This window comes from Archocentrus centrarchus, chromosome 3, assembly GCF_007364275.1.
Source record: "Archocentrus centrarchus isolate MPI-CPG fArcCen1 chromosome 3, fArcCen1, whole genome shotgun sequence".
Classification (NCBI taxonomy): domain Eukaryota; kingdom Metazoa; phylum Chordata; class Actinopteri; order Cichliformes; family Cichlidae; genus Archocentrus; species Archocentrus centrarchus.
The window spans coordinates 31,879,857-31,903,858 of record NC_044348.1 but is presented as its reverse complement, the minus strand read 5'-3'; the positions used below and the strand labels follow the sequence as shown (position 1 = coordinate 31,903,858).

Here is a 24,002-nt window from a genome sequence, read left to right as displayed (position 1 = left end):
ACGAAGTTTAAGGAGTGTAAACACACGTCTGTGTTTAAGCTTCAAAGCAGAAATGTAAAAACACGTTGATCACGTTGGCGCGTCCATATTTGGTGATGTCAGCTGAAAGAAAAAAAGAAAAAAACAAAACAAAACCAACACACAGAGAAATAAGATATAAAGTAAAACTTTATCATGACATACAAGTTTAAAGCCCTGAGAACCATATCTTTATATTAACTGATATGAACAAAACTGAATGTGTGAAAACCACTTTTGAAAAGTGCTCCTCATAAATACAATCAGCACAAACCAGTTTTTACAAGCATTCAGGTTTTGTCCTATTTTTTTTTGTTTGCTTTAATCAAAGAGAAAACTATAATATCAGTAATATCATTATTATCATGTCCATAATAATAATAACAGTACAAAAATATGCACAAACCCCACAGTTGAATTAATATAGGGAGCATTGTACAAGCCAAAAAACAACATAAAATTGATAAATGAGGTATTCAATAACCACTTGCATATGCACCTGTTTGTACACAGATCAGGTTAGTTTTTAAACAATTTAAAATTGAATTAACTCCAAAAATCATCGGAGAGACAAAAGGATCCGCATACTTCCAACTTCACAGCTTCCTGAGTGACGAGACCTTGCATGCAGTTACTGACGACAAAAAGGAAAAAAGAAAGAAAAGCAACACTAAATCCAAAGTATTCAGCGAAAATGACCACAGCTTCTGTCAGCACTCATCCCTCAATGCAGCTTCAACACTGAGCGCAGCTCACTGCTCCTGAGGTAATGTGGTATGAAGAGGTGGAGGGGGGGGTCTGTAATAGACACACATAAGCTCACACTCGCACATGGATGCAGGTATACAGGCACAACACATTATATAAAGTGTACTTATCCAGCGAGTCAGGTGACAGGAGCCTGAAAGGCAGTGACCAGAGGGTTGTTGGGCTGAAGCCAGCACTGAAGAAGAAAGGTGACCCACTACCCACTTTGTAAGGAGCCACAAAGAAAAAAGAAATGCCCTTTATCCTCTGTACAAACTGGAACTGTATGAGTACAGCAGAAAGATGTTGGATAAAACTTTATCCACTTAAATATTCTTCACCTTGTGCCCCTCCAACATAATAAATGCAGCAGTGGCGCCGCCTGCAGTGTTTTTAATGTCATTACTCATTGTATATATTACACCTGCTTGCACACAAACACACCAATGCACGAAGGCAGTGAAGCTACACCATCAAACAGTCACTGCTTAGAATAAGGTTGGACTTAGAAAACAGAAAATATTTCAGTAACAGCCTAAATAATGAAGATTGTTACTAAAAACGAAGGTCCACCAGAAAAAAAAACAAAAACAAATAAATATCAAAACTCACTTGATAACACAACAAACTGAATGATAACTTTTGTCTAACATCTTATTTAACTGTTTCCCCCCCCAAAAAAATGTGACAGCTCTTCAAAAGGATTAAGATTGAAAAGAAAGACTTTTCCCAGCCAGACGAAGGGAAACCCGCACGGTGCAGATCCCACCAGCAACTAACTTTAAGGCAGCATCTATATTCCTCACCTTTTATAAAGTACAGTTATGTGTCATAGAGGGGCGTGAAGGGCATGCCGAACGACTAACAGCTCCGCCCTCAAAAGCTCTCAGACCCTGACCTGCGATCTGCACTGCAAAACCTGACACGTAATGGCTAAAATACAATCTAAGAAAAGCAACAAGGCTGCCCCCCTCAGACCACACAGGGCTTAAAGAGGTCTAAATAGTTAAAATGCCTTACATTCAACACAGGTACAGCTAGAAAATTTTGTTCTTTTGTGGGAGTTTTAAAAATGACTTTAAAAAGTTGTTTAAAGGGAGGTTTATGATAAGAGGTTCATCATAAACAAGCTGTGTCTGGGCTAAGTCGATAAAAGTGAATGTCCACATTGACTGTGAGGGACTGTATTAACAGTGCAAGAAGCCCAAATGCAAAAGATAAATGCAAGTGCATCTGGACTTTGGTTTTAAATAATGAAATATGAATATCTGCCAATTATCCCCATATGTACAAGTCATGTACTCAGGTTTTGAGTCTTTAAATCACCATTTCTGCTGTAATCTAATCAGATTGAAACAGCCACCTTTTGAAGTCCAAGTGAGACCTGCCTTGCTGTGCACATCAGGTGTTTGCAGGATTGTACAAGGCATTCATGAAGACTGACCGTGCTAGTCTTTGGTATGTAGCTGTGCAATAACCAGAGGATGGAGGTGTTAAAAAAAAAACACTGGTCACATGATTGTTCAAATGCATATCATGATTTTGCCATCATCACAAAAAAGATGCAATTTAGGCATACACAGTCAAACTTAAGGTTGCATCGATCTGCTCTTAACCCAATGGAAACGTCATTATGAAGAAAGAAAAAAAAATCTTTTCTTTTCTGTTCTTCTCTGCTGAAAAAAAAAAAACTCAGATATATTACTCTTCTCAGACAACCTGATGAACCTAAAAGAAAATAAAAATGCAAGAAGAAGCAAGCGTGAAACACGTTCTACAAGTAAATACAGGAGAAAGATATCAAACCCGTCCCACTTCTTTGTCCCCAAAAACCACCAGCAGTGTGTCAGTATGTCCATAACAGTTCACGTAGGATTCGGGGCGTCAAGTCTCGATGGCTTCGCAGCCGTATGAGGTATGTAGTGTCGCTCTCCTTTTCAGAGAGTCTGATGAGGTATTCTTGAAACAGTCATGTAGGCTTGTGCATTCTTCACGTATTAATCCTTTTTTTTTTTTTTTTTTTTTGTTTTTTTTTGTTTCTCGTTAAGCTGACAGTGATTCCTTGTCACATTGCATTTCCTGAGAGAGACGCCCCCCCCCCCCCAGAGCAGAGAGGTCAGTGTGTGGTCAGAGATATATGATGATGACGCCACCCCACTCGACATTCAGCTCTGTGGCTGCAGCTGGAGGAAGGATGCACAAACACAATGGGGGAACAACACACTCAAATCTGTTCTGCAGGAGCTAGGAATGCCTCAGTATCACCCCTCTGTACCGCTCTGGGTGGAAACACGAAGCTCAGGCTCTACTGGGCCTGTTGCTGTTAACCCGATTTTGTGCACTCACGTGGAGCTGAGACTATTTAAATTTTAGATTTGCAACCTTTCCAGTGGACTTCTCAAGATCTCAACTGAGAGCAGCTGAAAGGATGAAATGAGGTATTTAATGTGCTGATCTACAGCATCAGATCATCACCAGTTTGACGCTACAGCATGTTGAAGAAACCTGAGCAGCCCCGGTTGGAGGACCATCATTGTAAGTTGGGTGCTCTGTACACAGGGTTCCACGGGTGAGAGTTACCCAACTTCCTCTGATTGCAACTAGGTCAAAAAAAAATATATAAAAATAAAGTTGATTCAGGTTAAATATTCTACAGCTCCTGAGGTAAAGACACCACTGCAGGTTATTTGATTTGAGGTATGTAAAAAGAGAAAAACTAAAAACAAAATCATTCTAAAACACAAAATCCAAAAAAAAAAAAAGACAACAAAATGGCAACAAACAAACAAAATGTCCTAAAATAAACTTTTCAAGTTCAGTTGTGACTACACCTGTCAGTGGGTTTTGGCTGAGCTGATTGTGTTTAGCATGTCGATTAGGATTAACAAACGTATGTGTGTCTGTGCATGATGTATGCGTTTGTAGTGTTGTGTTTCCGTGTGTGTTTCCGTGTGTGTGTGTGTGTGTGTGTGTGTGCTAGATCAAAATAAAATGCATAGCAGTTTATTTTGGACACATTAAATTCTCAGGCTCTGTGTTCATGATTGGACAGCCAAGACAGGTTGATGAGGTATTTGTTGTGCAACAGTTTCTTATCGGTTTCTTATTGTACTGTATATTCAGGAGCAGAGGCCTGGGGAAGAGGTACAAAGGGCGGCCTGAGTTAGGGTGACCCGGTGGGGGTCGGCTCAGCCGAGCTGGGACCCTTGGAGGAGGAAGAGGATGTGGGGCTGAGGGTCTGGGCCTGGGGTGCGGAGAAGCCAAAGCTCGCACTGGTTCCAGCAGGAGAGGCTGAAGCAGCGGTAGCAGCAGCAGCAGCAGCCACAGATGGCCCTGGGCCCCCACCAGGCTTCTGGGCGAACAGGGTTCCTTAATAATTAAGAAAGAAAAAAAAAAAAGGGAGAAACATCATTAGCTAAAAATGAGCATGATGCTTTCATCACTGCAGGGGTTAAGAATAAGACATTCACCTAAGTTCCCCCTATACACACCTGAGTAGATTGTGCCATTGACCTCTACTGAGACAGTGATGCTGGCATTTCCATTGGTTGAGATACTCAGAGACATGTCCTGCTGCTTCTCTTCTGAAGAAAGCAAAAAGAGTGGATGGATTATTTATGTGCTTAGTTTTTTTTAATTTTTCCTGAAGATTCTAACATTAATGCTTAATATGTATTTAGACACTTTCCTGACCGTGTGAGGCCTGTTTCCTTTGTTATTTCATGACAGATTAGACAGATAAAAGATCTGGAATTGATTCCAAGTGTTGAACTTGCATGTAGTAGAACATTAGAACAGTTACTGTAGGGTCAAATTTTGAGAGATGAAACCAAAATGAAGTGAGGGGGAAGTAGCTCATGAACCATCACCTTTCAAACGTGATGGAGGCAATGTTATGGCACGGGTATGTAAGGCTGCCAGTGGAACTGGGTCACTAGTGTTTACTGATGAAGTAGCAGGATGAATTCTGCAATGTGCAGGTCTATGCTCTGCTCAGACTCAAACACTGCTGCAAAATGGATTGGGCGCTGTTTCACAGATGGATAACAACCCAACACATATGGCCACAGGGTGGCGCACAAGCAAAAGGCAAAATTACAAAAATTGGTCACTGTTCAAATAATTATGGAATAACATGTATATGAATTTTGTGTTTCAACAAATTTGTTTGCATCAGAACTAACATATTAAAACACCAAAGTTATGCAATTAACTGATGGGCAGCAGTTACTCAGGAGGTTGTGTGTTCTGCAAGGGAAAATAAATTTGTTTTTGGCAGCAGAGTAGACCTGATGGGTTTGACACGACCAAGGAAAGGAGCTTCAGATTCTCCCCAGAAAGAAGATTTTCTTCAGTTGGGTAACTCCATGTACAGCAGTGCATTTGGTCTGTGTTAGCAGCATGTTGCTTTAGGTCTTTGGTGAATGCCCATAAACATTCACCAAAGTTTGTGGACATCTCAAAACAGACTAAAACTGCAATGTCATGATGTGGGACCTCTAATTTCAATGGAAAAATAAAATACTGTATATTTTTAAACACCATCTCAGCAAAGTTGTCAACACTGACCTCTGGTGGGCATGGCGGGGGCTCCCAGACGCAGGTTCATAGGCATTTGGGAAGCCATGGCCAGCAGATTATGCTGGAAAGCCTGCTGCATCAGGCGCTGCTGCTCCTCTGCCAGGCGAGCCATCTTCCTCTCTGGCCCCTCTCCACCGCCGGTCTCCAGCTTTTCTCTGAGCTGCTCCAGTGTGGCAGCTCTGGCCAAACCAGCAACCTGCTGCTGACCCAGGGCCAGAGCCATGGAGGGCCTTGCAGCCATGATTGGAGGGGTCAGGTCATCTGGAGGAGACGTGGAAGTTTAGTTTGAATCACTCGAGGGCTCATTTGTGATTCCGCACACATTTAAAAATGAAATTCATGAAACTGTTGACTGTTAAAGGTTTTCTGTCTTACCTAGTAGGAGCAAATGATCAATTAGTGATTGAATAAAAGTTAGCATCACTGCTATGTGACAGACCCTCAAATTCTGCAAGATACCAGAGTTTAGACAAGCCCCCAGATTTACCTTTTAAGAAGATCCACAGCTCCTAACTGAAACAGGGAGACATGTGGTTTTAGGTTGCATGTCTCATTTCCTTTTCTGGGGCAGTGAACACAGTATGCAACATCTAGTAACTGTTATACTGAAATGTCTCCAACTCACAGCTGATTTACAGTAACTTGATCGCCCGTATCGGCACGCACTTCACAGCGGCTGTGGCTACATGCAGGCCGCACTACTTCTCACATACTTGCAACAAAGAGAGTCGCTTACTTCCTACAACAACGGGCCCCTTGAACTACATCACACACGGGTTACCCACAACTGCGCTTTCCTAAAGAGCGAGGCTGGTAACACAAAACATATACTCAGGTAACTGTTTTGCCAGCAGCTGAAACAAATATATACAACAACCAGAAACTTGTATGCTATGCTAACTCCACAAATGAAGTAGTGCAGATAAAACATCTTTTTATGTGTACAAGTTATCCATACAATTTTACATTATGGGAAACAATCTTAAAATAACACCAACACTGAATTCCAGGACACACAACCTCTAAAATCCCAGGGAAAACCAAGTGCACATCACTTTCTACAGTTATAAACTGTACTGTAATATTAATTTTCTGACATCTCCTACCTAAAAAGATTATGAAGGCAGAAGATGGGGATAATTCCAGATTTTAACTGAACTGCTCAGAAAATCAACTCGAATGTCAGGTTTTTGTGAAAGAAAAGTAGTTTTATCATAACTCGTGTATGAAACTATATACCAGACTCAAGGTTTGTTAGCAAGAAAACAAGAAACAATTTTCTACTTTGATTTTGATTAAACTGTTCTTAATTTATCTGATTGAGTTGTCATTAATTATTTTTAAAACTACTGATTTATAATTAAACAGAGCTGCTTTGGTTAGTTACACAAGAACAGTTCCTGGATCAGCTCGACTGCACGTCTTCCTGTATGAGTCAAAATCTTTTTTTTTTCTTTTTTTAATTTAAACCGCAGATTCTGCTGGAGTTCACAACAGTCACACTCCTACAAAGTTAAACTGACTTCAGATAACACAGCAGTGTAATGACAGTTATCAACCAGATCCTACTGATGTGGACTAAAGGCTTCAAAGTTCATGAAGTGTCCCCCACCACTGTGGGAACCATGTTATTAATCTAGAGTAAAAGGTGAGGGCCTCCATAACCTGAGGCAGAGTTGTTCCACATGTGGACTCCTCAAACACCTGGTTGGACTACACACATACAAAGAACCACTAATATACACTAAAAATGAATAAACACACACACACACACACACACACACACACACACACACACACACACAAAGAGTGGGACACTTTTACATTCACACAGATATTTGACAAAAACAAATGAAAATTGTCAGGGTCCATATGTAGGGAACAGGCCTCTTTAAACAACCCTTGCCTGGAACTAATGTTCTTTTTAAGGCTTTATCAATTATGGCTAGGTGTAATTTCTCAAAGTTGTGACAGAGGGCAGTATTTCTCTACAATTCCTTTCAAGGTCTCAGCAAGCGCAGCTGAAAAACACCCGAGCTATACCAACCAATATAAAGCAGCTGGATTTCAGATGTAAACATTTACTTAGCTCAGCGTAACCTTAATTGATCCAAAGAACCTTTACACTAACACACAATATGTACAGCTGAGGCCTGTCAGACTGGCACCAGAAAGTAAACCCCATTTCTATTTACTGACCAAAAGGGCATAGACCAGATTCTGGAGCTTTGTAATGTCAACCTTTAAAGCATGTACCTTTCTTCAGAGAAGGTCCCGGTGAGGCCTGCAGCCCATTGATGGTCACTGAGGTCCCCGCTCCCAGACTGGGAAGGTGCATCTTGGGAGGTGAAAGGATGTGGGGAGCTGTGCTGGGAGAGGGAGAGAAGCGGAACAGGCTGCTGCTGTAGGATGGACGGCGACCCTCGCGTCGGTTACTATCGATGGCGGCCTGAAGCTCGCCTGGGGAACTGAGGCCTTTCCTCTCACACTCATACGGATACAGGTACTTCATGTACCTTAAGGAAAAAGCAAATGTATAGTAATATGTGAGAGCACCGCAGAAACATTTGCATGGATAGTATCTATATTAATGCTACAATATCAGACTATATAAGAACATTACAGCTGAAAGCCTTCTTTGAATCAGAGTCAACAACATGGGACACATTAACATACAAACTGAATAAGAAATGCATTAAATTAGAGAATCTGTGCAGCAGTAGTTCGAGCACTCTTGTTATCATATGTAAAAATGTGTTTTCCCACACTTCCAATAAAATATTTAACTGAGTATGTCTAATTTTTAGTCAGTTAATGCTCTAATATTTTAGTTCTTCCAGATTTTCCCAGTGCTATCTGACTTAACGTGGACCTATTCTGCTAATTTATAGAATATTTTATTCTTGGACTCTTCTACAGTAGCGTTGCGTGGTTTAAGTTTAAAATAATCCTTATTTTCTGTAGTGTGCCGTGCCGGCTCCCTTTCCTTCACTTTAAGATGATTTCTTTCTGTTTTCTGTTTGCAAACAAATATTTGAACAGCAGGTGGGTGGGGGCTTCTCTGGTCACTGCCACTTATGTGTGCCTGAGACAACCATATTAACAATATCGACCCTCAATGACAAAATACAGAGCCAAGAATAGAAAAAAACTCTCTCAAACGTTCGCAATCAATTAGATCAGTCTGAGCTACTGGCTCACAGGGATTACTTGCATACATGCTAATAAAGTTTGCCCATTTTCAATATGAGCATCGACTACTGTATATGTGTGACAGAAAAAAAAAACCAGCATAACTGAGGGCCATTTAAAGGTGCAATAAGAGGACAGATGTACTGTTTTTCTGTTAAGCTCCAAATGAGTACACAGCCCAGTGCATTTGTTTAGATAGCAGAGGTTACTGTGTTTTATTTCACTGTCAGTTTCTGGGTTTTGTCAGTACTTTAGTTTAGGACAAAAGAATACACTGCTTTCAATAAAGACCCAACCTTTTATCCCCAGCACTGCTGCCACAATGATTCTGCCCCTGTCTCAAATCCTTTGTGCACACTCACACATTAAAAACCTCTCTCAACTTTATTTCTCTAATCTTTCACCCTGATAACAGATATTAGGTTGCACATTTATACATTAAGCTACTTCATTAAACTCAAAGTAACCTGTTTTATTAAATCCATACATTTACAGTGAATTTACTGGTATAAAACTTTGTTAAAAACATGCTCATTATATCTGCATGACAGCACAGCAGCTCCACAAGTATGCAGAGTCACAGCTCTGCAATGTTTTCCACACCATAAATGAGCACACTACACACATTATGCGTGCTTACTGCATAATGGTGGGATAGAAGTACCAAGGATCAATAAGAAGCAAGAGCAGCAGCATCCATTAGATAGAGCCAGCAGACCAATGCTACACAACAGTCCAGCAACATTAAAAATACATCAAGACTCATTAGGGATATGTATTGCTGGACCAGATAGAGAGGTGTTACTTCTGCTGAAGGATTTCCATCCGGAGTGCAAGCTAGTTTTGGCCTATAAGCTGTCAGTCAAACCCCACCTTATTCACTGTGAACTCTGACCAAATTCACATCAATAAATCAATGGAAATCAATGGGCTCTGTGTGTGATGTAATGCTCTAAAGGGCTGATGTTAAAGAGGAAGGGTGGCCTGGTGGAGAAAACAAACAATGCGTGTGTATAAATACGCAGGCACGCGTTCATATTGACATTCATACTCATACCAACACACAAATTCAAATAGTCCAAACAACCCGTCCACATACTGTATAAGCTGCAGCAAGAGTGGATTCTTGCATGTGTACTCAGGAGGCGTGTATGCGCACGTATAATGCGAGTAAAACTAGAGCTGTCACAACAATTCTGTGGACAGCTGGAGTGATTAAAATAGAAGACATAGTGAGAAGGACGACTGGAAAACACGACTGAAATGCTTCCTAAATGAACATACCTTAAAGCTAAACACAGATATTTAGTGCATGAAGAAGCTGCTTGCTTCCACATGATGAGATACACATTTGAAATTCTTTATTCATTTCCAGCGGCTTTAATTAGTTTGGTCGCTTTGTGACACGAATGCAAAGACTTACTGTGTCCGCAGAGTAAAAGCAGCACTGGTGATGGAGGTGGGCAGGTTGAGTCCCTTTGTGATTTCTCTCCAGATCTTCTTATTGATCACTTCGACGAGGCCTCCCTTCTCTGTCACCAGCTTGTACAGCATATACAGATCTAGGACCTGCTTGGCCATGATGGGAATACGATTGACTGGGGTTCCTATGGAAGACAGGAAAAAAAAAAAAATATATATATATATATATATATATATATATATATATGGCTCGATAAAGTACCGAAAACATTTCTAAAAGCAGAATTAATGTCTTACAAAGAATGGCTTAATTTCAAAGTGCATTTATGTCTCACTTGGACAAAAATCTTTTAATACACGGAGCGTAAATGGATCCTGTATGGTCTTTCAGACCAAATAATTCTGGGGGCTCACAATGGAGTTCCCTCTAAAATGACACACTTTCAAGAGGTTTCGGCCACTCGAGGTTCCCCTACACTTAATTACCACCATTTTAAGTAGTACAGTAGTCATTTCATGCAGTGCATTGACAATAAAAAGGGAGGTTTTGGAACTACGTGAAAAGTGCATCTGTTGCCAAAATGCGTAGATGCACAGGTCCAAGGTGGCACAAAGCTAATCAGCAATTTCAAGCTTTTGTTTTTAATGCAGTGAACAGCCACTTTGACTGCAACGTCAATTCAAAGCAAGCCAGAGCAGCAACAACAGCAGGATCAGCAGCAGCAGAGGAAATTACGATGCCTGCTGTGGTGCTATTTGGCATCTGTGCAATACCTAAATTTAATGACCTACAACCTTGCTTTTACTAGAGTAAAAAAAAAAAGGTAGCTGTTTCAAGTTTAATTAGTCAGTCAATCAGTGATCCCTACCCAACAGTTTTTTTCAGGGCCACTAAGAAGCACTCATGAACCCCCACAATGATGACCCTTGAAGAGGTCTTTGGTTGGAACATAAAAAACGTGCAAACGTTCCTACAGTGGGAAAAGGACCTGTTTTTAAAATTTAAGTTGCTGCTGAAATATCTTGGTTTGTAGACAATATATTTAAACCAAAAACAACTACTCAGAGAGAAACTATGAGAGCGAGAAAAGGCTCTCACACAATCCTGAAATGAAACTGACCGGAAATTAATACTAAACATGGCAGTTAGCCCCGTCCCCCGCCCACAAGAGGCCAATCAACTGTCAGATGAGGGATCAGACGAGCCAATCACGTTGTTACGCTGATGCAATTACACAGTAACTCACTTAATTAATTAAGATGGGCATTTTTTTCCTCCTGCACAAAACTGCCAAGAGGCATTGTCTGCTGGCAAATGGCAAGAACAGCTTGGATTTGAAATTTTTACAGGGAAATGAAGAGAACAGGAAGAACTTTGGATTCTGCATCAAATTATTAAACAATAGTGCAGCACAGGATACTGGTTAGACATGAGTGACAAGGTTACTGCCTGTTAAATTGAAAACATATTAACCCATTTAAGCAATTTAGCTTGACCTGGAAAAGGAGATTCACAAACAACTCAAAGCAAAGCAGCTCTAGACTTTTGATACAGATGCATTAATCTCGTCAACAGCTTATCTGCACCGAACCTTGCCGGGAGCGTGAGGTGAGGAGACGGTGGGTGGATAAGGAGGGAGGAGCGGTGGGTGGATCCCATATGCAACAGAATCAAAAAGTGCAATGTGCAATAGCGTAAGCATGAGGCAGGAGGAGGGGACTGAAGGATCATGACAACCTGCTAATCCATGGGCAGCGGTGGGAGGGGGCTCATGGCTAGGCCAGTATAATGAAGCTCATTTAGAGGATTGCACTGAGTAAATCCACACCCCTCTGCGTTACTGCTGCCAGGCCCGGCGCAGGGGAGTTGTACAGATTTGCCTTGACAGTTAATGCCAGCCAATCCATCAGCCCCTCCACAGGCTGCTCTTAACCTGGAATTGGGCTCATTAATGACTTTGTGAAATGGCAGTGTGATCAGGCCATGAAGATTAGCCCTGATTAATTTTCCTAAGTTAGCAACATGTCTATAAGCCATGTACAAAGGTCCCAGGTGAACAACTGGACCTTTGGAGTGTGGAGATCAAGACACCATGATAGCACTAGCAAAGCGCCATGACCGTTTAGGTGTGTTAAGTAATACTCTGTAATGTTAGTGGTCACTGAAGTTTTTCACTTTTATTGTGTCCACTGAAAATCCTTCTGAAAGTCTGCCTAGAATTACAACAAGACTTCAGCTCTACATGATTCTGCACATTAATAAAGACTGAAGACTTTTGGAACCTGCTGCTAAGGTTTAAACATTTAATGAGTAAAGCAAGCTGCTAGGTGGGATAACATGTACACTCCCCTCTGGAAGTATTGGGAGGCCACTCCCTATTTTTGCTGTAGACTGAAAACATTTGAGTTTGACATCAAAAAAATCAATCTGAGAGAAACAATCAATATTTCAGCTTTTATTTCCATGTATTTACATTTGGATTGGATACACAGTTCAGAAGATAGCACCTTTTGTCTGAATCCACTCATTTTTCTTGTGAGTAAAAGTATTGGAACAGAAACTTAAAACAGATTAAAGTGAATAAGACTTAATATTTAATTGCAAATCCTTTGCCTGCAATAACTGCATCAAGCTTGTGACCCACTGACATCACTAAACTTTTGCATTCTTCTTTTGTGATGCTTTCCCAGGCTTTCACCACAGCTTCTTTCAGTTGTTTGTTTTGGGGGGGTTACTCCATTCATTCTCCTCTTTAGCAGGTAAAATGCTCTGTAGGGTTTAAGTCTGGAGATTGACTGGGCAAGTCTAAAACCTTCCACTTCCTGCCCCTGATAAATTCCTCTGTAGTTTTGGCAGTGTGTTTTGGGTCATTATCTTGCTGCGTGATGAAGGATCTCCCAATCACTTTGGTTGCAGCTTTCTTTAAATTGACAGACAAAATGTTTCTGTAGACCTCTGAGTTCATTGTACTGCTGCCATCATGCATGACATCATCAATGAAGATTAATAAGCCTGCCCCAGAACAAGCCATGCAAGTCCAAGCTATGACACTACCTCCACTGTGTCTCACAGATGAGCTCGTATGTTTGGGATCATGAGCAGATCCTTTCCATCACCTTGGTAAAGGTTCATCTTTGTCTCATCGGTCCATAAAACTGTCTGAGAATTTCTGAGGCTCGTCTCTGAATTTCTTGGCAAACTCCAGCCGGACCTTCCTCTTCTTTTTGATAATTAGTGGTTTGCATCTTGTGGTGAAGCTTCTGTACTTTAGTTCATCAAGTCTTCTGTGAAGAATAGATTGTGATCCCTTCACTCCTGCCCTCAGGAGGTTGTTGCTGATGTCACTAACAGCTGTTTTAGGGTCTTTCTTTACAGCACTTATGTTTCTGTCATCAGCTGCTGTTGTTTTCCTTGATCTACCGGTTCAACATCTGTTACTTAGTACAGGTGACGACTTTCTTCTTCAGAATGTTCCAAATGGTTGTTACTGGCTATGAACAACGTTTGTGCAACGGCTCTGATCAACTTCACAATTGTTTTTCACCCACAGACAGCGCTCTGGTTTTCCTGTTGGTTACCCCTCTAACTATATATGCACAGTCTGCACAGGCAAAACCCACACTGAGTGCAGACATTCAGCACTACTTACTGTTTGAATGATCAATGTAACAGGACACACCTGGGCAACAAAACACACCTGTCAGTCACATGTTCCAATACTTTACTTACAAGAAAAATGGGTGGGTTCAGACAAAAGGTGCGATCTTCTGAACTGTGTATCAGATCCAGATGTAAATACCTGGGAATAAAAGCTGAGATGTTGATCTTTTGTCTCATATTCATTCTTTAATGTCAGACCCAAATGTTTCTATTCTACAGCAAAAATAAAGGGATTGGCCTCACTGTTCCAGAACCTTTGGAGGGGAGTGTGAAAGGCAGAAAACACCTGTAGGAATACAATATACACTGCAGAACACTGTACCTGTCAAATTAAATAAAAGCAAAAAGTCCACCTTTATTCATGTATATAAATACTACATTAGATAAATTACATCTGATGTAGTATTTATAGTTGGATGGATTTTTTTCATTTGTTAAAGCTGCAGAAATCTTATCTTCCCTTGTCAGGATCCAGGCTTCTCTTATAGATTATTTGAGCTCATATGGTGAGAGATAGATGATGACTAAAAAGGAATAAGAACTAGTTTAATGTCTTTGTTTAAGACCCGGTTTGGATTCTCATTAGTTTAAGCAAGAAGTTAAATTAGCCATAATCCAAATGAATGAGGCTCATCTCTCTCTTTGTCCCTTATGGGGTATAAATAAGTGTTAAAAATACTTTTTAACCACTTGATCATAATTAGATAATAAACAACAAAAAATAAACTATTGTGGCATAATTCCACTTCACTGATTACCTGAACAGTCTTTACAACAGCTTGCACCAGACTAGCACTAAAAGCTCCAGATGGGTATCACGGTACGAAGGTTTCAGAACTGTTACGCAGCTGTGTCTGATCATTTGATTATCAAAAAGAGCTTAAGTAATTAAAACCCCTAATTAAAAATCTGCCAACATTATGAAATGTATCCCAGAGGGGAGGGGAGCGTTGGAGTGAGAGGGGTGTGGATCAGTCGCTGTGGATTAGAGGGGGAGTAATACAGGAAGAGAAAGACACCATATTTAAGTTTATATTGTGCTTTTTCATCAGTTTTTGAAAAACAACTAATCAAGATATTCTAAAAGGATATGAACCCCATTTTTTTACCCCTAACCTGGAGGGGGGAGACAGGGTATTGTTTTTGGTACGTTTGTCTGTCTGTTAACAACATTACAGCAAATCCACCAGTCCGATTCATACCAAATTTGCAAAAAAATGTTTGTGAGATGGACAACGTTCAAATCAGCTAAAGCGGGGTTTGCTGTGCCCGGCACCACTTCTTTTACTCTCATTTATCATTGTGGCACAGGGCTTTTTTTTTATTTATTTGGGGCTAAAACCAGGGTGAAGGTGCCAGAACTTTCTCTATTACAGATCCAGCTTCATTCATAAGTTTTTAATATTTCATTTGAGCTCATCCGAAGTAGAGCTCAATGCCAAGTTTTAGGGAGTAAAATAGTTTAAAATATTTATATATCAGTTACTCTTCTTCAAATACATACACACAGAGTTAGTGTATTCGAATGGAAAGAGAAAATTCATGGGTCACTGTATATTAACTTTCCTGCACTGCATTTCAGAAACCGCTTGGCTCCACGCCACCATTTGCTCAGGTGTGATATGTGCTGCACACAGTTTTGCAGCTCTGCTGGACAAACTGTAGGATCACACAATTTAAAAATAATCCCAAACATCATTTTCTGGATGCTGGACAAACACATGAAGTGATACAGGATCTAATCATCTGGATCTAATCCAAAGATGAAAGACTAAAAAAAACTTTATTTATTTTTTGTGAGAAATTGTGTGTTTGGGCATAAAGACGGAAGAAATGACAAAAATAGTAAAAATCTGCATTGGCAAATTGAAATGTATATATAAATTTATGAATTAAAGTAATAGCAGAAAAGTCAACTGTACGATGCATGTTAGATTTAAATGTGTTTATGTAGAGTACAGATTATGTTACACAGATTTCTTTCAACTTGAAAAGAAGTTACGACTTATTTGAAGGCGGCAAAGTGAAGAAATCCGAACTTTCACTAAATCTCTGGGCAGCGCCAACATTTCCAGAACAAACAATGCATCAAAAGGACCAGCAGAGCTCTGCATCATTCTTTGATACAGTGTTGGACATCAATCCTGCATTAAACAATTAATACAACTAAAGGGGTCAGAGATCAGCTAGGGGTTATTGATGTGTGAATTAAACTGCAGGTCAGCAGGAAGCCATGTTTTCATACCGGCCCGGCTGTGAACAATGACGACACAACAAATGAGACAACAACACTGGCCCCATAGTGACAGGCCAGCAGTTGGTTTTATTCACACCAGCGCCTTTGTCACCATCTGCCGTTAAATCAAATCAAAACAAGATTCTGTGCATTTACAACAAACTATTTTAAGAGCCCACAATCCTACAAAAAAGCCAAAGTTAATTTCAGACAGAAGAAACCAAAAATAAACCAAAAAGCTATTTTCAGTTGACCAGAGGTGGTTTTAAAACCAGAAAAAAAAAAAGCATTAATTAGTCCACATGTGACATCGGTCACGTTTCATGTTTCAACATGGCCCGACCACGTGTGAAAGCAGTGGGAAAGCACCTTTAATAATACTGTAATTGACCAAAAATCACATTAGCAAAGGCTGGGGCAGTTAGCCAGAGAGAGTTCCCTCATTTGCGAAAACCAGCGTGTCGCCAGCCTTTGGTGTCCAACATCTGCTCCCTTTCCAACCCTGGAGACATTTAGCTCTAACAGGCTTAATGAGACCAGGTCCAAACATCTCTTTTGATCACAGTAGCGCTCTGCCTCACATGCACTCTGCTCCTCTGGAGTACCTGTTCCCATTTCAACCTCACTGCTTAATTTCCACTAGAGAAAACTAGAGCCTTTATGATCACCAACAACACAAGACCATGTCTTCCTCGAGCAGACAACTATTGGGTGTTTCATCTCTCTCTAAAGACCTGATTTGTCCACTCGGCCACTCTGAGCCAATCTGTAATTGGCTGCAGGCCTCACCTCCCATCATCCTTTGCCCCGGACTGATTTTACCCCAGGGACACGGCCATCAGAAGCCTAGTGATTAATGGCATCAGAGGTCAGAGGTTGCTCTGGTGGGAAGTGCCAAGACAGAGGGCCCCCAAACCACTACCCAAGTCCTTCCTCCAACTTCCACTGAGAACACAAGAGCCACAGGGCTAACCTTCAAACGCCTAGACTTCAGATGATAAGGGATGAAGATAATGATGCACACAGAGGAGAAATAAAACAAGGAGAATGTAGTTCATGGAATAATATTTTATAAAGCATTATTCTTATATTTTATACCTAAGATGCTTTTCCTGAATGATTAACTGTAATTGTATAAACTTGAATTGTAAAGTTGATACTTTACAATTATAAAGTATGAACTTCTCATCTGACACACAATGAGAATAAACCACAATGATGCCCACTCACAATTACACAGTGTAATATGTAAAGGAAACAGTGTAACAAACATTTCAGAAGCTTATGATCACTTCATAAGGAAACTGTGGCAAAGATAAACCGGATAAATCAAACAAAAAAGAGACAGAAAAAAATCTTTTACTTATTGCTTAGACAGAGAATAACATGTATTGCTTTCTACCTCAATGTGAGACCAAAAAATAAATAAATGAAATGGAACAAGTTCATTTTATCTGACCTCTGACCTATTTTTAGCAGGAAACAGCTGTTCACATTAAAGGGCCTGTATAATAAATCAATAGGGTGCCCCTGACGCCAGCAGTGGTAAATTAAATATTGCTGACTTCATTTGATGGGCATTTCTTTAAATAATTAAGCGACAGAGCGACAGCCTTACAGTGGACGACACACAGGAAATAAATTTTTTACTGAATGAACATCGACTGGTGTGAGGTTTCACTGCCCTCTGCAGAGAAGACAGCGAGGAAAAGAGAAGAGAATGAAACAGCACATCATCTCATGGTTTTTGGCTGCTTTAGCAGTCCTGATCAATTTGGAGATTGATCACATGGATCATTAGAGTTTCTCGTTTTTTGTATAAGGTCTTGAAAGCGAGCGAAAAAACAGGAAAACTAGAAGAATTAAAAGATGAAGAGCGAGACTGTGTTCAGTCCCATTAGGAGGGAAGAAAGGAAGGATGGAAGAAAGGAGCACAGGAAAGGGGGAGGTGTGGTAGCTAGCCAGCTGGAGAAAGACTGGATTACTGCGGTAAGAAAGGTGTCAGCCAACACAAACAGCCCCTGGCCTCCTGGCAGTGTCTGAGTCCTTAGAGTGCCAACACCACATCCACCGAGCGACACATCCCTCCTCTCTATTCCAAACACCACATCTACACAGCAGATCAGACCAAACCCAAGTTATGCCTTCTATTTACTACAATTTCCTCATTTCAATTTTAATACAGTCACTGTTAGTTAAACACTAATCCCAGAATATAAAAAAGTCAATCACCTGTGTTACTGCTGAGGTCTCAAACTCCATAGTGTGCTACAATGCAGTATTTATGAATCTAACATACATGCACAGAAAATGTCACCATCTGCCGTTAAATCAAATCAAAACAAGATTCTGTGCATTTACAACAAACTATTTTAAGAGCCCACAAAAGCAAAAGTTAACAATTTCAGACAGAAGAAACCAAAACTAAACAAAAAAGCTATTTTCAGTTGACCAGAGGTCCAAAACCAAAAAAACAAAAAAAAAAACAAAAAACTTTAATTAGTCCACATGTGACATCAGTCATGTTTCACGTTTCAACATGGCCCGACCGCGTGTGAAAGTAGTGGGAAAGCACCTTTCATAATACTGTAATTGACCAAAAATCACATTAGCAAAGGCAGAAAATGTCTGATGTGCTGCTTCAGACGTTTTCTGTGCATGTATATTAGATATAGTGTGTGTGTGTGTGTGTGTGTGTGTGTGTGGGTGTGGGTGTGGTGTGTGTCAACCTTGCACTTAAATAGACAAAGAGTATAATCAGGATTTTTAGAAATACCAACACAGACCAGCCCAAACTCTTCATTAACGTGAGGCAGGGAGACACTGACAGGAGAGACGACTGTCTGGGCTCCACATGCTGGGAGTTTACTTTATGTAGGCAGCCTCTGGCTGTTTAGTTTATGTTCATACTCCAGGCCAGCATATTGTCAGGACCCTGGTGTTCACTGGGGCATGTTTGTTTTATTTTTAATGCACGGCCAGGGACATAAAAGGTAAAAAAGCCTTGAGTGCGTGGAATTTGCTATCTTTAGTCCAGACAGAGCCACCACTTGCATGACGGACCAATTCATATCAAGTGTTAAGATATGTAGTGCCCTCCACATAAGGGAAGTTAAATGTAACATTACACTATAGATACATTGCTATTCTAAGCATGAAGCTAAAGCTGCAGCTGGCAGAGACACAGACAGAGACAGTCATCTAATAAAGTCTATTTAATATAAGCCAGTCAATATACTCCTATATCTCTGGCTGCAGAGGTTTCATTACTTTTATGTCAATAAAGTGCAATTAATGTGAATCAACAGAGGGCGAAAGGCAGACAAAGGAAAAGAGGCAAGGCAGGAAAGGGCAACAAATGACTTATCTTTTGTCAGCTGTATTTAACCACCGATGTGATAAGTAACACAAAAAGCAAGAAAAACAAAGGCTTTCTATTGTCCCGTGAGCTTAAAGTCAAAATAAAGCACGCCACAAAGAATGAATAACACTGGAACTAGTAAAGCCACTTTCATCCATCTGCAGAGACAATGTGCGCCAACACTATCAAGCCCAACCACAGCGTGATGTCACTATACCGGCAACAGGAGCGCAGGATTACACGAGGCAATGTTTGCAAAGTGCATTCATCTCTGCACTAACTGAGAAATATATAACATTAGCTCACAAATATCAAAAGCTTTTTTCATATGAGCAAATTTAATGTGTCTCATTGTTGATGACACATAAAATAAGAGGTTAACGCATTTTTTATTAGGTCAAAAACCAACAGATTCATCTTGCTTCCTTCCACCAAGTTTTCCTTCTACCTCAATAAAAAGAACAATACTTAAGGGAAGAAAGGCAAACGTTCAGTGATGGATAATTCACTTGAAGGTATATTTGCTTAGAAAACAGGGAGAGGAGCTTCTTAGTAAGAATTATTACAGTGAGCAGGCAGCCAGTATGTTAAAGGAGCTGTCTTCTGTGCACTGTCAGCCGCTTTGGGCTGGTGTAAAACATCACAAAGCTGGCAAGTCTCCAAACAAAAGTCAGAAGCTGTAAATTTCGAAGAGTGCTGTTCATACACCGAGGAGCCTGTCAAGAATACACACAGTGACACTATTAGAAACTGAATTGCACAATTTTTCAAGTGCAATTTGTCAAGAAACCTCTGCACTGATAAAGTGCATGAGATTTTATATGGTGTTTTAAGTGCCATTTATGGTTTGACCTCCTTAATCTTTTGACAGCTCTGGCAGTAAAGTGTCCTCGGAGGTGCGATGGATAGATGAACAGAAAGAAAGACAAAAAGAAGCGAAACATGACTCCTTCTCTGTGGGTCATGAAGATGGGTCACCTGTTGAAATAGAGGGGGAAGGGGATTGAAAAGGTTGGATGGCGCGAAAAATGAGATGGCCTCTCCATTTGTAACCCAAGTCCCCTCGATTCCCAGAGACCAGGCAGATCAACTGACCAGACCCCAATCAACACCGGAGCCATCAGAGAGATGGATGAATGGACGGGCGGATGGATGGACAGAAGTGGTGGTTGAGGTGTCTTGTGCTATATGGTTATTCAGTCACTGGTATTTTAATGCCTTGTGGACTTCAGAAACACACACACAAACATACACACACAGGGTCATGCAGATTATCATTGCTACCGCCATCCAAATTAAGCCTTAACTAGTAAAGAAAAACCCTGAAAATTACTGACTGGCCTACGGTCAGCAGATGTTTATGGATCCACCTATTAGTCCTTCAGGGTGTTTTTACTTATCAGAGATCTGGTTAAGTTACTCCACCCAGCAGCTTTTTATTGAAACTAAGCAAACATTGTCATGGGAATGTGTTTGAAAACATCTATGTGATCAGGGAGGTTGCTGTACAGTGACCTGTATGGGGTTCTTTTGACAATGCTTCACCTTGCTCAAGTGCTTAAATATATTCTAATAACTTGCCTGTTGCACAGCTCATGCATGAGATGCATTCAGCAAGCTTCAGGCGCAGGGGCCAAGGGGAGATGAAAGCTTTGGTGTGCATGGGTGTTGGGAGGAGGAGGAAAAAATGTTTTTTTACCATATAAAGTAGAACACTGAAAATAAAGGCCTAAATTATGAGTTACTGTCACTTAGAAAAAAGGTCAATGAAAGCTGTCTTAGTTCTCAAAGGCAATTTTGTAACATTTTCATTAGAATGTGTTACTGCTAGAAAACAAGTTCTGCTGTAAGCATGTTTGCAAAAATTGTTGCAGAAGGTCCGCAACAAGAAAATGGAGCACATCATATTGCAATTTCAACCTTTACAAACTGGCCAAATACCAACCCAAACCTCTGCTCTAAATCTACACCTAACATGAAAATCAAGTGAGAGCAAAGTAACGCAGGCTGTAAGTAAATGATTCTGATCTTCACGTACAGTCAAGAATGTATATGTGACAGCAACATGAGGATGGCATGTTCTACGCGTAATAGGGGGAGGGAGAAAGGGGTGGGGGGCGTTTCAGCATTAACCGACACACCCCCACCCAGCATTCACTGATGAGCTGCTGAGGTGAGGCTTAAATTTTTTTTCCACCCTTGAAATTCAACTAAAGCCAGATCAGGAAGAGTGTGACAGTGAGAGGAAGGAGTAATATTTAGAACAAATAAAAAGAACACAGATAAAGCTTAAAAACAACAGCGGGAGGAAGGAAGCCGTGAGACAAATAAAGAGGCTAAATTGTGTCTATTTGAACCAGGGTGCAAATAGTCACACAACCATTATTTGACCAAGTACAACAGCCCCCCTAGGCTTCATAAAAAGGACTGTGTTGCATGCATTTATGCACGTCACTTCATGGCTTAGGTTGAGGGCTACGAGTCTCAAGCACTGAAGGCAGTGGCAGAGAAACAATTTTGGTTTCAAGGTTTTCTGCTTACAAAAAATAAAAAAAGCCTTTCCAAGAGAAACAATTAGGAAAGTCAGGAAGCAAAACTTACAGGGTGAGGCAGACAAACAGGGCAAACAAGACTTCTGCACACAACACTATTTTTTTTTTTCCAGTTATCCAGATCTCTCTTGTTAAAGAGACTGCGATCTCAGTGGGACTTCCTGGTAACATAAAAAGGTAATAATAATAATTTTCAGTTGAAGCAACAAAAGTACTTAGCAGATATACATTTTTCACATATTATAACTCTGTTGGCTACAGATGCCTGGGTCTGTCTATTCCACAATGGGTGTAAATAAATTTGTTGGCTATGGACACCTGGGCTCTGCAGGATATGCCTGGCCAACACTGGTGAATGTTCACAAGTCAAACTAGTTTTGCTGGATTAAAGAGTACACAGGAGATAGTGATGTCTTTACTGAGGGGGTTGTCTGTCCCTTAAAGCAAGCCTTATAACACAGCTAACTGCTTCAATCAATGACCACCCAGATTGACAGATAAAGCCATCAGCTGATGAGCCCCATTTGAGGCCGAGCACCACTGATCAATACCGGAGACATCAAATGCTATAAGCTGAGGAGAAAGGGGAATATGTGTTCGCACACATGAGGAGATTGTTGGGGGTTGTGCACTCATCTTGCAAATTTTACCTCTTGTCAATGCTAATTACTTTTGACTTCTGGGATCCATGAGAGCGGGTCATGTGTTTACCTTTTGGGGACTTAGCTGGTGCTAATGCAGAGTGACTTAAAATGACATCAACAACAGAAAAAAGCTTTAATTTCTAAGTTACAAGCAAGTATAATAAAACCCTTTGAGTGAATTCACGACAAAGTCTGTTTATTGTATTTTAAATTGTTTTTAAGAGCTTAAACATCTAATTTCACTCTTTAGGAAACAACGATAACAAAAGAAAATAAACCAGCAGAAAACCGATGACGGCACACTTTATTTTAAGCTTAACTGCAGATGATGATAACTCATCTCATACTTTACCATTTGTTAAGTAACCGCTGCCTTTATGTAATCATGTATCCCAAACAATAAACTACATCAACTAAAGCACCACTGGCAAAGAGACAACAGCACTTGTGTATTTCATGTCCATTTCTTTCCTCAAATCAAACGTCTTGTTTTCCATTAGGCACTCAGACCTCTGTTACTCTGTGGCTTATGGAGCAAGGCTGCAAAGCTGCAGTGGAAGTGAGCTCAGGGCTATTGTACTGGTGTAGGGCTCCTCTGGGGGCTGTAATGCATTTCATACCATCCATCACAGGGGTGTGGAGGCCAGGAAGCATTGCTTTAAGAGCACACACAGGACACAGATGGAGAAGCAAGACATGCAGATATACAGATAGCAGAGGTTTAGTGAATTTGTTGATCACGGGAGAATTACATGTGCAGAAAGGTTTACGACGAAACCACAAAAACCCATTTTGATCGCCCAAAGATTAAATATATTTCACATAAATCAGTACAATGATGTAAAACGGTTTCCGATACAAAATTAAAACACACACACACGTGCCGATGCTGGATTAACTCGCACAAATTAATTATAATTATTAAAGTTTTTTTTACTTTTCCATATATATATATATATATATATATATATATATATATATATATATATATATATATATATATATATATATATATATATATATAAAAGTTCCTGTATTGCAAACATTATTAGGAACAGACTGCTTGCTGCTTCAGTTTCATCCATAGTTTTCTGAATTTTTTTCTTTCTTCATAATGTTTTTGTTTTATTCAAGTGGCACCATCATAATTCTTTTGATTCATGTTTTTTTGCCATTCAATCCCATCCTCTACCACGCTCCTCTCCCATTTCCCATAAGAGTATTTACTTTTTAAAGTATTTTTCACTGAATGCAAAACAAGATGGGTGAATGACTGAGCAGCCAGCCAGTATTATTTTTACCCTGACCGATGACCTCACCGGGAACCATGAATCTGCTCGAGGGCAGGCACTTGTCCTCTTGCCTGCTCGTATGAGCATGGCGATTAAGAATCTCCCAGGTCTGCAGCCTAAAGACTCAAATCCCAGTACAGTATGGTCGTAATTAAAGATGGACAGCACAGTGGCAATCTAGGGCCGTGGAACAGTCTGGCTAAAGAACAGAGGAAATAACAGGGGGGTGGAAGCAATTGGGGGCTGGGATGAAGAAACACAAAGAGGAAAAGACACAAAGAGTAGCCTTGGTTGGA

General features: G+C 40.4%; 1 protein-coding gene across 1 annotated transcript in view; it reads right to left on the bottom strand.

Annotated features, from left to right (window-relative positions):
- The window catches only part of LOC115800622 (AT-rich interactive domain-containing protein 3B-like), a 56,632-nt gene continuing 32,630 nt past the window's right edge, over positions 1–24,002 (bottom strand). Inside the window, exons 5-9 of the mRNA XM_030758106.1 lie at positions 9,962–10,145; positions 7,603–7,862; positions 5,335–5,607; positions 4,257–4,349; positions 1–4,134 (exon numbers count right to left, since the gene is read on the bottom strand). Coding sequence (XP_030613966.1) covers positions 3,929–4,134; positions 4,257–4,349; positions 5,335–5,607; positions 7,603–7,862; positions 9,962–10,145 — 1,016 coding nt within the window. The 3' untranslated portion in view covers positions 1–3,928. The remainder of the gene's footprint in view (positions 4,135–4,256; positions 4,350–5,334; positions 5,608–7,602; positions 7,863–9,961; positions 10,146–24,002) is intronic.